Source organism: Taudactylus pleione, unplaced genomic scaffold (genome assembly GCF_031769625.1).
Source record: "Taudactylus pleione unplaced genomic scaffold, aTauple2 ptg000114l, whole genome shotgun sequence".
Classification (NCBI taxonomy): Eukaryota; Metazoa; Chordata; class Amphibia; order Anura; family Myobatrachidae; genus Taudactylus; species Taudactylus pleione.
This window is the reverse complement of record NW_028284516.1, coordinates 13,310,319-13,324,444: the sequence shown is the minus strand read 5'-3', so window position 1 is coordinate 13,324,444 and position 14,126 is coordinate 13,310,319. Positions and strand designations below refer to the sequence as shown.

Below are 14,126 nucleotides of genomic sequence, written 5' to 3'. Positions count from 1 at the left end.
GTCAGACTGCATAATCTCTCTTGCAATCTGGAATGAATCAGGCCCATAATTTGCTTTTCTCCCTCACAGGACTAGAGATACTATGTGAAGCCCTCTTACACTACCTGGGCCAAGCTAGAGAGGAACCATGACACGTTAACAGATATTTATCTTACATTGTCGCAAGACCATATTTGTGTCTTTACAAACCTTGTTAATCATTTCTAATACATTATATTTTTAACAAGGTTCTGTCACATCTCCCTTAACTTTAATATATACAAAGTATGGGATCTCTTATTAACATTTGATATAGCGCTAGCATACACTGTAGTGCCTCACACCTCAATCTTTTATCTGGAAAGCAGCAACATGACCATGATTCTTCCTATAGTTAATATAAGAATCTCCGGTATATAGTTTAACAAGGAGGGGAATGCCAGGGCAGTGTGGGGCAAATAGTTTTTAGTAGATTTTGGGCTAGGTAATTTAAATGGAATCGGTATGACATACCGCCAGACTTAATACCGATGCCGGAAGGCAGAAAGATGAAAATCCCAATTAAGGTAAGTTTTAACCCTAACCCTCTCCTCTCCCCCCCTAACCCTCACGGGTGGGGGGGTGCCTGACCCTAATCTCCCCCCCAGGGGTGCATAACCCTAACCCCCCCTTCCCCCAGCCTAACCCTTCCGGGAGGGTGCCTAACCCTGATTCTAACCAGAGTCCCTAAACCTAATCGCACCCTCCCACAGCTAAGAGGTCCCAATGGCTGGCTTACCTTCGTTTGGTAAGCCAGCGTCGGGATTTCGGCGTCTGGATAATGATGTGCGTCTGTATTTCGACACCTATCCTTAGTCCCATGCCAGGATTTCACAGTCGGGATGCTGGCGGTCAACATTTCGACCACCGGTTTCCTGACTACATACCATTTAAATGACAGAAAACAAGACATCCTTTTATCTGGCTGGTTAAAGTTATGATCCGGCTGAAGCCCACCTGCTTCCACAGCTGGTAAAGCAGAACAGATAGGCAATTCCTCTGCGGCTAGGACAGTAAGCATTCCAGACTGCTTTGCTATAAATAACTAATTTATTGCCTCAAATGTTCAAAGTCTGAGAAGGAAGCGTTTACGCTGCTCCTCAGGTCTGGAAAGCACTGCAGGTGGTGAAGACGTCTTGAGTTCAGGATAGTCAGACGTCATAGATGTCAGAGCAAGGGGGTACTGTACAGTAAGTGCACTGTTTAGGGAGAAAGACATTCACACTATTCCCACAGACTGCTGCATTTCATACAGTGCTAAATACAGTCAACCTGCCAAACTTGTATGGCATACTCCCTTGTTAGCTACGAGAGAGACACATAGTCCCAACAGCCCACAAAGAAGAATGTCCAATTATTCTTGTGTGCCCTCACTTTAAAGACCTATTATCCTGCCAGGGCCAATGTGCGACATTGTTCTCTGTTCAGACATTTCCAAATGACCTCTCTCACCCTCTGGGGACAGCAGGCTTCACTCCTAACAAGACCATTTGTTGTGCAAGCAAAGCTAGAGCACATGTAGACAGCTGGGGAAAATATACAGGTCTTGGGTTTTTAAATTGGCCTTTAAATAGGTGACTTGCAATTACATTACAAGGCATTTGCTCTTTGCTTTTCAGTAACCTAATAATTGCAATTCTAAACAAATAAAATATAATTAAAACTGCAAAAGAAATGTAAAAGAAGTGTTATTCTTACTTTATCTGACATATAAGATGCAAAAACATGGTTACTAGGGTATGAATTAACACTGGTCATAAAATAGTTAAACTATCGCAAACCTTCCTCTGTCTCTAAACACACATATAGCCACATTAAATGGAATTGTAGATGGGTCTGTTTCACGCAAAGTGGTTTTAAAACAGTTTGCCATTAATTATCCAAGGATTTGAAATACCTCATCGGCCACAGGGGTAAAATGTATAGAGGCTTGGCTTCATTGCACAGATTGTATTACATGGTTATGTATCCCATGTACAACGATTGTACGGAGTTGGATTAAAACTAGTTAAACAAGTTTAAAATGTCTAGCTTGAAATCGAATACTAAATTTACAGATTAATACTGTGAAATGGAGACAATGGGTTTAATAAATAAAGACCTAGGCACATATTTACTAAAGTGCAGGATTTTAGAAGTGAAGATGTTGCCCATAGAAACCCATTAGATTCTACTTAACATTTATCTAGCACCTTCTAGAAGATAGTTACAATCTGATTGGTTGCTATGGGCAACATCTCCACTTCTAAAAACCCGCACTTTAGTAAATATACCCAAACAGTCTACTCAAAGGAAGGGCTACTACATAGCTTCGGTTTTAAATGATGAGGAGCACTACTGCTAGCTGAGGAATCACAAGAAAAAAAAAAAAAAAAAAAAAAACAGGGACCTGCGCATTTCTGAATTTACTCTACTTAAGGCCTAAATAAACCTTAATGGATGGATAGGAAGTGCAAACAGTACATTACAGCTCCATGATGGTTTCTCAGAGGTCTACAGCACGGACATAAAACTTCTCTTGTTAGGCTTTGAGTAGACTGGTGTTAATAAAAGGTGACAGGTCATCTTTAAAAGACGAAAAACTATGGAACGGTATAAAAACATATCCGGAAGAAATGTCATCTTTGTTTTTAAAATGCATGCCCCCTTCTTAGTAGGCATCACTGGCTGGCTTTCCCTGTCGTGTACCGGGGAGAGAGGCCTAGGATCCAGGAAGGCCTGCTGTATTATAGTTGATAAAGGAGAACGTACAATAGTAATATAGACTACAGAACTCATAGGTTATCTTTTATTACGTATGAGGGGTGCTAGTAGATAAAATGGTCAGATAATTTGTATGCACAAAAGCATTTAGTCTGTTTGTTTTATATAGTGCAACAACAAAAGTAATAAACCATTAGGATTAACATACATTTAATAAAAATTGAACTCTAGAATTGCTGCAAATCAGTATTGCACTCCCATAGTAAAAAAAAATATATAAAAAAAAAAAAAGACAATCTCTAGATTTGCTGAAATACAGTTAAATAACTAGATCATCAAAAAAAAGGCACAGTATTCACCAACCAGAATGTGGTTAATGTAAAAGTACATAGTAAAAAAAATGGCCATCATACCAGTTTGCAATGTCCTTGTGAGCCACTAAGTTCTGTAGGAATGCCTGCAGGCCAAATTGCCTTTCCTCTAGGAAGTCATAGTCGTAATTGTCCTTAAACCAACGTTTAGGTGGTAGAGAAAGTCGGAAACCAGGAAACATTTCCTTTAGCTAGCAGGGATTTAAGAATACAATTTTAGAAGAGGGTATTTCAACAAAACAGGATGTGAATAATCATTAGGGGAGGAACGTTAAACTTAGAAACTGAACTTATAGCAAACACGAATGAGCACATGTGAGGGGTCAGTCTATCACATTTGACATCAACACCCAGAAAACATTTCAATAGACCAAAGCAGCAACACAGTTAGGCATTGTCCCACCGTACAGGAATATTACCAGGCCTTAGTAAATCTGGCCACTAACGCAACAAAGAAATCCGCATCTACTAGCGGAGACCACCATCTTTAAACACTGGCATTACGCGTTTCATGCATGGAATTACCACTTCAAACAAGAGGTTGACAAGAGGTTAATGGGTGGAATGTGTTGTAATTCTAGGCACTTCCAGAGAGAATGGGAGATGCAGGAGTTACCACCCGGTGACCTAGTGGAATTGAGAACCGTAGGATGCAGTGAGCTAGCTGCTTGCAATGTACATTTCCCAAAGGCCAGCTGCTAAATATGTAAAGTTAGAGAATGACATTCTACAATGTAGGGATGTCTACTTCGCTTTAGTTTAATGAGATTACTTTTACTCCCCAACTCAGTGGTCAGGGAACAGGGGTAAATTACCCCACATGGTGTAAAAATGAAATTCCTGGGGGTAATGGACGGACAGCTGGGCATGCATATGAATCATTCTACAATATAGAATGATTCATATGCATGCCCGGCTGTGCCGCAGGGAGGCTCTAAGCCGGAAGCCCGCTGAGATATTACCAGCGTGCGCCCGGCTCCTTCCCTGCAGCGCCACGTTAGCCGGAGGCTGGAGTTCTCTTCTGAGCTCCAGCTTCTGGCTCTCTCCATGCGCGCTATGGGAGAGATGTCATGACGTCTCTCCCATAGTTCCGAGGAGCAGTCGGGCGGACAGGACGGCGGCGGATGCAGGGGCGGGGATTAAAACAAGTGTTTTTTTTTGTACAAGGTAAAAAATTGCCTGACCCCTGCCCTAACTCATTGCCACACTGCTGATTTTGTTCTTGTTATATTCTTTCAAATGTATCATCCCCCTAATAATATATTTTCTGCAATTACAATATCTTATATGTACCTATAGAGGGTACTAGCTCTACTGACTCAGCCATCAATTGGATGCCAAAGTAGGGAAAGGAAAAAGAAGGTTATACTTGTTGCCAAAATTCAAATTTTGTATTGGTAGGCCTTAACATGTCATAGTATTTAGATTTAAATGTGGTGAAATAAAAATAAAATGTTGAAGAGATCTGAAATAAAAACACATGAAAAAAGTAAGAGATCGTATTAAGCAATCTAAACAATGGAAAAAAAAAAAAAAAAACAATATTAAAAGGTTTTTTTATGGTTAGGGATTAATATCAGCTTAGGAGTGCATAAAGGGAAACTGATTACATTTCAGTTATCAAGGACTCATTTCAAATAAGTGATACATGCTATAAACAATAAAGAAACATACTACATAACAAAGACTTTTTTTTATAATCTCGTGCTTTGTTCAAATATTTCTATCACTTTGTTACATTTATATAATCATGACTCGCAAAGTAAATAATGTTTGCATACCAACAATGAATATTCATTTTACAAAGCCTAAGAGCACCTCAGGGTAATCTTCTCTTTCCTCATCATATTCCTTCTGCCGCTGTCAGCCATTTTGTTCTTTTGTTAACTTTACAGATCTTAGCATAAAGGAATCTAAAGGCCCCCATTCACAATCCAACGCATTGGCGGATCCTGCGATGGGATCAGAAATGCCGACAGGCAGCCATCGATGTTCCGCGATCCGTCGGAGGATTGTGAAATTGTACATGTTAAATTTCACTGATTTGCTAATCACCATCATGTTTCGATAGTGACTGGCAAATCAGTGAAATCTAACATATTGGATTTCACCGATTGCCCAATCTGGCATCGCAGCATCGTGGCAATCAGTCACTGGTGTATGGGGGGGGCATTACTTATGCCTGCTACTAGCTATTACCACAAATGAGCATGTGCTTATCTTGTATATTAATACCCTTACCTTGCTTAGTCCAGATTAAAAACTGTGGTCAGTGGCTAATGCATCCCCCAGCCGCTTAACTTAAGTATCTATTGTGATTCCCATGCTTCCCTCCCTCTAATAGTCCAAGCCATGGCCCCTCACATTGCAGCCCTTCAACCAGCTCAAGGGACTCTGCAACTTATCTGCCTCATCCTCCATTCCCACTCTCACCTGCATCACTGTATCTTCCTCCTCCTACCCTCGCTCTACCATCTCCATGCTTCCACTCTATTTCTTTCTTTCTTGACCCTAGCTCCCCCTGCCAAGCACCCTTGTTACCCCCTTTACCCTTGCAACCCCTCCCCCCCTCTATTTCTCCCAGACACCATGTGCCATCCCCATATGCTTTCCCTGCTACCACCCTGGTTGGCCTTATTATCCTTATCCCCCCCCACCCCTTTTCCCTCTGGAACACCAGGTCTGTCTGCAACACTCTGACTTGAATCCTTCACCACTTTATCTCCAATTGCTTCAAGCTGGTCTCTCACAGAAACCTGGCTCACCCCATCTGACACCACATCTCTCCTTTTACAACTCTCGACCTGTGGTATCAGCATGGTGATGGTGTAGGAATCCTTCTCTCCCCGCTGCTCATTCCAGATCCCACCTTGGGAACCCCCCTCTCTAATTCATTGAGATCCACTTTATCTCCATCTTCCACCCTATACACCTTCAAGTTCTAATTATCTACCCCTCTTCCCACTTCCTAGTCACCTGGCTCCCCCATTTCTCTCCTATGAGCCAACTTTCCTCATCCTGGGGGACTTCAACATCATTGCTGACATTTCCAAAAATGCTGTTGTCTCCAAACTTCCCACTATTGCTCTTTTGGCCTCACCCAGTGGACCTCTCTTCCCCTTCACATTCCAGCAGTTGCTCTTGATCTTGGTCTTTTCCCAGTGCTAGTGCCGGTGTTCCGATGGCACTTTGCGTAACTGAGCGAACATGTGATTTCCCTCCGATATGTGGCACAATACACAACAATTTACATTCCTAATTAAACCCAAAATATTCCCAATAATAAGAACTAGATCATTCTAGTAACAATAATGAGGACCAAAAGGTGAAGTGCATATAAACCAAACAGCACTATAGAATGTCAGTTGTATGGCATGTTTATTATGCCTGATTGTTCTCACCCAATAACCCCCCATCTCCACTAAAATACAGGAGGAGGGTTCTGTGCTGCGATCAATCTGCAAAATAAAATATTTATCTTACCTTGTCATTAAGCCTTGAAAAATCTGTATACCTCCTGAATACAACCCAGCTCTCTTCTGGGCTTCTTCTAACGAGAATTTTGTAAACCTGTCAATTATTAAACCAGAATGGTTTGAGAAAACTTTGAAGTGCAACACATTATACAGTAATGTATCCGTTTATTTAGAGTAATCATTATGAGAGCTCCCAAAAAAGGGTGGGGGGCGGGCTACAGTGACTTCTGACTACCCTAATCAGAGACGCCCAGCACAAAAGGTACCCCTACCAGTCTAAACAACTCTAGGAAGAGGAGCCAGGGGTGTATACTGGGAATGTTTGTCCTTTAGTGAAGTATGATACAATATTATCTCCAGCACCATAGCAAAAGTCATCTCATAGCTTAATCCGTGAATAAATGGTAGCACGCATAAAGAAAACAGCAAGACAGAGAAATCAGACATTTTAAATGACTTGTTATGACCCAGTTATAGATTTCCGCATTTTTATACATTATTTCGGATGTCTCTAGACTGCCGGACTAAAATCAAGTTGCAGACAAGAATAAGTTCACCGTGACATACTTCACAACGAGCTAACACTTTTTCCGATCATATGAAAAGATTAAACGGACATACAGATGTGTTCTCTTGCATCTTTGCCGATCGCTCTACAAGCGAGCGCACGCATCTCGCCATGCGATTACCCACAGCAGCATACGGTATGCTATGGCGCGCATGGTGATCGCACCATGCAATCCTATCCGCTCGTGGGTGCGATTTGCCGCGTTCACAGCAAGGATGCAAGTGGACGCATCTGTACCAGTGCACCTCTGTCATACGTAATGAGGTCCAACCTTTGCTATATGTCTCACACACCTGGGAGTAAGCACATCACAGTGAACAGGAACAACTCCGTACAATATTCCCATTTATAACAAAGAATGTCTGTGTTAAGGGCAAAATCTTGTTCTGCAAACTGTTACAATCAATATCCCCAGCCTAACAACAACAGTCTGTTCTTGTCCTGGAAATAACACAGTCAGGTAAAAGCATCATTATACTTAGTATGCCAGCTTCTCCATTCAGCAGCAATCTGCTCTCACAAGGAAACTGATAACAATAAGTTCATAAATTTAAATAGAACACAGATGAAATCATGCATTATAAAGGGGAGGGAAAGAATAAACCAATAGTTCTCTCCGTACAGATGAAGACCAGGGATGCAATACTGTGGTGGGGGGCTGAGAGTGGACAGAAAACTGCATATCTCTGGCCTTCTGCATTACAAGACGCAGCACAAAATGTGCAGTGTAACTAACCACCTATTAGATACAGGAGCGGTCACACATTTGTCTCACCCCAATGACCAGTAAACAGCAATGCTGCGGAAGCGTGAGCCAGCTAACACACAAGTGCCTTTGTAGCAGTAACAAGTGATCAGTCACGTTAAGTGCAAATGCACAGTCTCCCTTATAGTCCATGTAAATCCATTTTCCGTACATTTCTTTTTCCGTGGTATGAATTCATCCGTAGAAGTCACAAAGTCTATTTTAGGACTCTGAAAGGCCAGAGAGAAAACACGTTTTTGTCTCTAAATCCACTATCTGTGCCACATAAAAATAACCAATTTATAGGTCATTCTTGTGTTCTAGCAGAAGTGAGGGGTTAAGTGACTGGAATTCTTCCCACATAGCAGGAAAAACAACATTTATTTTTGTGTTCATCTCTCAATCCCGTACACCCACAGGTGTTTTTCTGTGCAGCATTTATGGCATATTTTGACAATTGGTTCCTTGTTGGATCTTTTCATCTAACCAACACGGAATTGAAATGGAACTTACAGACAATATTATCACTACAGCAAATGCAAAAGAGATTGGAAGGCTGGTATAAGTGTCCAGGGAAATTTGGCAACACCGTCCATGGCATGCCAAGTCTCCTAGATCCAGCCATTCTGTCAGAATTCAATCTTTGGATGACAACTTACTTTAAAAGCCCGACAAATATGGCCGCTGCCCCCACGTTTACAACTGTGAAATACGAGTAATGTTAAACTCTCATTATATCCAGTATTTAGGGCAATGTGTTTTCTTAGGTAAGGACATTGATGATTAATGACAATTAGCCATCCCCAACATATTCCACATTAAATTAGCTTAAACATCATGTTTTATATATTTTGAGGCTTGTGACCTTGAGACAAATATTATAGCATTTAAAAAAAGCTACTGTAAGCGACAGAGACCACATAAAGACTTAAGCAACAACTTACCGTAAACTTAGCCCGTTCTTCCATTACTTCATATCCCAAGATGGTCGGGGTGGAGGGCCTCTCCTCCAACTCTACAGAATTAGGAACATGTCCATGTGCAGCCGGCTGTGTAGTGTACTCTACTGAGGAGTCAAATTTAGTCCTAATCAGGGGGCTGCTACATACAGAGGACGTGCAGCTCACTTGATCGGGTGCGCTCAGCTTCTTACGGATTCTGGGGTTGGCATCTTCATGTGGGTCCTTTGAGGAGTTTGAGCTTGTGGAGCTGCTTCCGAGGGAAGAGCTCCTTTGGCTTCTGTTGGTCACGCTGCCAGAGGAGGTAGTTCCTATTGGCACAGGCACATAAGGGGTTGCCATGTTTTCTGCACTTCTCAGATGGTTTCAAAACACTCCACCAAGCTAACAAATCATTCTGTCCCCTCAGGAACGCAGTCTCTGCAAAATTAATAATTAGATACAGCAGAGAATGTGAAACACGGAACTAATGTAACAGATGTGGAAATTACAAAGTAAAAATTTGGTTCTTGTTATTAAATGTTCATAATAATGGGTAAAGTTTTCTCTGTATTTATACATTTCTGAATTGTAATTATTTGTTTTTAAATTAGAAGCCTGCAGAGAACATATTTCCTGCACATAGCTGTGTATTCCTTGGCTATAGGCAGAGGCTATGGATGCTGGACAGACTTCCAAAGAAATGTTTCAACACATTATGCAGTTAGCAAATCCTTATTAACATATGGCCGAACCAGGGATAAAAGTCCTCCGGACAAACAAGCCTCAACGATCTCCATTTGCACTGCCTCCCAAAGTCATACAAATGTCCCTCGTCCAAGGGAAGGTCCAATTACTTTGGCAAATCCAGTACTGGAGGCCTAGAAGAGGCCATGCAGGGTCTGCAGTCAAAATCAGGGCTGGAAATCTGACAGAGGAGCCCCATTATGTGGCGGTATTAATGTTCTCAGACCCTTTTGGCAAGGGCACAAATTGTCTCACATGGAAAGAAAGAATCTGGTTTCCCCTAACTTTCAAATAGATATATTTTCAGGATTAGTTCTGTTAAAATTGTATGAAATCCATGTAAATTATATGTTTTGTTCCTGTTTATAGTTTGAACAAAAGGACACAGAAATAAAGAGAGAACTGGAAGAGGCACAGCAACTGCAAGTATCTGCCAAGTAAGTTTACAGAAGTTTTGACACAAAGCTACACACACACACACACACACACACACACACACACACACGGTCGCGAATGTGCCCTTCAAACATAAGATTACATAGTGTGTAATGGCATAAAATGTTTGTGCTCTGTGTACAAGCTTCGGGTAGCACATACTTTCATATTGAAAAGCATGACATATACAATTGGATGCCTTTAATGAATTGGATCCTTGTTTTTCTACTAACCAAAGAAATATAAAAATGTACATTTTCATTGGTTATTTAGAAGACACATGAATACACAAAGGGCACGATTCTATTCAGCGCGATGAAAATAGCTCTGGGAGTGAGCTCCCGGAGCTATTCAATACACTGCGCTGACAAGTCCGACTAATGATTTCTTCTCTCATCCCTCCGGGGATGAGAGAAGAATTCCGACAAAAGTCCCGTCGCGAGGCTGTTTTCTGCCCTTAGCGCCGGGAAAACAGCCTCGCGCCGGGAAGTTAGGTCGGGGAATGCTCGTTATCGCGCCTAAACACCCTGTTTAAGGCGCGATAACGAGCCTTCCCCGAACTAACATTGCGATGAATTGAATAGCTCCGGGAGCTATCTTCCGGCACTATTTACATCGCGCCCATAGTTTGCTGTTTTGCCAACACACTACTACAATGGTTTGCATACAATTGCTGGGTGTTTGAGACAGAATGGGACTGTGGCTGTAACATAATTTCTTTTGATCTCAAAGAATATCCCCCAAACCCAGTGTTAGCTCTGAAGACAAGTGCAGATTAAAGAAGAAAAATACGGATATCATGAACAGTATTAATAACAATATAGAGCGGGAAATGTAGAAACAATGGGGTAGATGTACGAAGCAGTGAAAAGAGGGGAGGAGTCTGCCAGTGGAGACGTTGCCCGTGGCAGCCAATTAGCTTTAACGTTGCATTTATCGAATACATTCTATAAAATAATAGAGGCCAACGTGCATATGGAGAGGGGGGGCACACTCTCTGCCTTGTTGCCACTGTTCACCCATTAAGTTTAAAATAACAGCATTTTACTATGCAGTGCGTGTGTGAGGTAGCAGTGCCAGCCTCTTCTATTGGTCCATCTCTCCTGGCTGTCATGACTGCTCCAGTCACTCACACTACACTGCAAAGCCAGCAGCTCAGCAACAGCTCCCAATCTAGGTAAGGGAGGGAATGAATATACAAGAATAATAAACAGTAATTAGAACAGGTATTACTTACTCTCAAATACTGGATCACTACTGATAATTTGCTGTAAGAACTTTTAGACTATTGCAAGAAATACACATATGCAGTGTATATGCCACACAGGCATTATTATTTTGCCACTGTCCTTTACTATTTTTATTATGTGTACATGTGTGTGGGGTCGGGGAGCAGGGTATAATATTATATATACACTTATTCTGGACTGCTTTAAAGTGAACCTTGTTTAGTTGGCCCCTAGTGTATGCCTACCACATCAAATTTAAACATTTGCATCAATACACTTTTGGCACATCATGGCCTGGCATCCTCCTTTGATGGCACCGCACGGATGATGCACAAGATGCATTCAGCACGCCCTATAACCAGGAGTGAACCCCCCCCCTCCTCCTCCTCCTAATCCGGCCCCCAACAGTACTGTAAACTTGTTTAGTGGCCCCACACCGACAGATGATGCCTCCAGCACGCTCTATAAACAGGAGTGAAATCCCCGCAATACGGCACCAGACAGTTTACTTAAAATGGTTTAGTAGCCCCTCAGATTATAGATTTGCCCACCCCTGATATAAAGTAATCTCAAATAAGAACGTCTGAATGATGAAGGTAATTCAAGCAAGAGGACTGAAGAAAGCTAAAAACAAAACAGAAGTATTTTCCCCATTTAAAGAAAAAAAAAAAGCCCAGTAAGAGCACTTTGGCATGCTTCTATATAAAAATAATGTTAGTGAATGGGCCTGACCACACACAGACTCTGACAAGCGTATCCCTCATATTCAATTATACACTGTCAGTCATTACTGTTCAGTAAAACAACATGGTGATCTATAGGAATGCTCACTAAGTATAGACTATGCTCTCAGATATGTTACAGGATGCACTTAGAATGCTCTTTTAAAACAAGGACAAAGTAAAAGCTTTTGTTTACACTTTTAACAATCGCTGATCCCTGAGCATAGAAGTTCTCCATGCAGGATATACCTGGTTCCCTATAATTCCATACAAATACATGGAGTGAAGGGAGGAACATATATGAAAACTGGTGGATATGAAAACATAAAAAAATCACTGTAACCAGTAACAACCAGGCAATTGATTCCATTTTGTCATCTGCATGGCAAAACCAAGAGTTAGACCCTGACCTGTTGCTATGGGTATCATCACTTTCTCGTAAATGCCTAACACTGTAATGGTTTGAAGATTTATGAAACTTTTCCCAACTGTGGTGATATTATATATTATACACACACACACACACACTGCAATTGTAACGCACAAAGATCACAAAATACTTTAATAGGTCACACAAACTGAAGACCAGCCCTGCCAGCTGCGTCAATAAGAAGCACTACATTCCTGCAAACAGTATTATGTCCATATTTAATTTAGAGAGTTTGTGTCCCTCCCCTCCTAGACACTGCTGGGTCTTTGGTAACTGTGTATTAGTGTAGCATTAACTACACACCTCTCAGATGGTTGCCCTGCTCTAAAATATAAGTGTAGCAGGAACACAAATAAACATGGAACTAATTTACTATAAGTGCATGAAGTTGGAAAACACTCAGAACCACAGCACAGCCCAAAGTATCCCTTTCCCAGTACACAGATAGATGCAAAGTCAAATACTGGAACACTCTGATGAGTCAATTTCACAACCCACATAAAAGCACACCTCCATTTCATTAACCCCTTAACCAAAATAATGACAATAATCTAATAGTAGCTCTAAAGATAAGAATAGGTACTAGTGTGGATTGTCATAAATGCAGAGCATATAGTTAAAACGAATATTACATGCAGGGACCAACCACCGTGCTTTGTCACTTACCGCCTGGACCATGGTACACATGTCAGCACTGTCACCCGCTACGGTGGCGTATACCTGGTGGTGATGCCACAGCTGTGTACTACTTATCCCTACCACTGCCAGGCGTCACATGACACACAGCGCACCCGACCAGCGCAGGAGCACAGGCTGTACCGGAAACTGAGGGCGATAATCTGGCACTGGCAGCACCCTTGCTGCACTCTGCCAGTACTTCCGTACTCCGCCCATACTACACGCTGCCAGTACTTCGCCCATACTACACGCTGCCAGTACTTCCGTACTTCGCCCATACTACACGCTGCCAGTACTTCCGTACTACACGCTGCCAGTACTTCCGTACTTCTCCCATACTACACGCTGCTAGTACTTCCGTACTACACGCTGCCAGTACTTCCGTACTTCGCCCATACTACACGCTGCCAGTACTTCCGTACTACACGCTGGCAGTACTTCCGTACTACGCCCATACTACACGCTGCCAGTACTTCCGTACTACGCCTATACTACACGCTGCCAGTACTTCCGTACTCTATTTTGCCCATCCCACCACACAGACACTCACAGCCAATAGCGGAGTCACATGCCGAGAACCAATGGCACCGCAGTTCTCATGACTAATCGCTATTATAGTGACAAGAGAGAAGAGTTGTGTTGTGGTTGGTGTAAGGAAGGGTATTTACTTTGTTATAACGGAGCATTGTATATTGACTGTATTACAGTTACACATTATAAAGCATGCCCAATCCTGTGTGTGTGTGTCAGTTGGCTCGCTGGTTACTGAACGTCGATTATTATAGGCGTTTCCCGGAGTTCTTATTTCTATCCAGTCTGATGCAATACGTTGTTATGTACTATGTATTAGCCATTTGATAAGAAGTGTGACAGAGAAGTTGCCCATAGCAACCAATCAGATTCTAAAACTGTCATTTTATAGAAATACTAGATGATAGTTAAAAGCTGATTGATGGTGATGGACAACTCTTCCACTTTATTTCTCTCAAAATGTTGACACATCTCCCCCTCTTGTCATGATAGCATCCCAACATTCAGACATGAGAAATTGGGACAAAATAAGCTC

At 41.9% G+C, this 14,126-nt stretch overlaps 1 protein-coding gene across 1 annotated transcript in view; it reads right to left on the bottom strand.

Moving 5' to 3' along the window:
- The window catches only part of SNX16 (sorting nexin 16), a 28,050-nt gene extending 14,737 nt beyond the window's left edge, over window positions 1-13,313 (bottom strand). The window contains exons 1-4 of the mRNA XM_088471541.1: window positions 13,049-13,313; window positions 8,826-9,260; window positions 6,576-6,662; window positions 3,135-3,283 (exon numbers count right to left, since the gene is read on the bottom strand). Of these exons, the coding sequence (XP_088327667.1) occupies window positions 3,135-3,283; window positions 6,576-6,662; window positions 8,826-9,182 (593 nt within the window). The 5' untranslated portion in view covers window positions 9,183-9,260; window positions 13,049-13,313. The remainder of the gene's footprint in view (window positions 1-3,134; window positions 3,284-6,575; window positions 6,663-8,825; window positions 9,261-13,048) is intronic.
- Window positions 13,314-14,126: the final 813 nt, after the last annotated feature.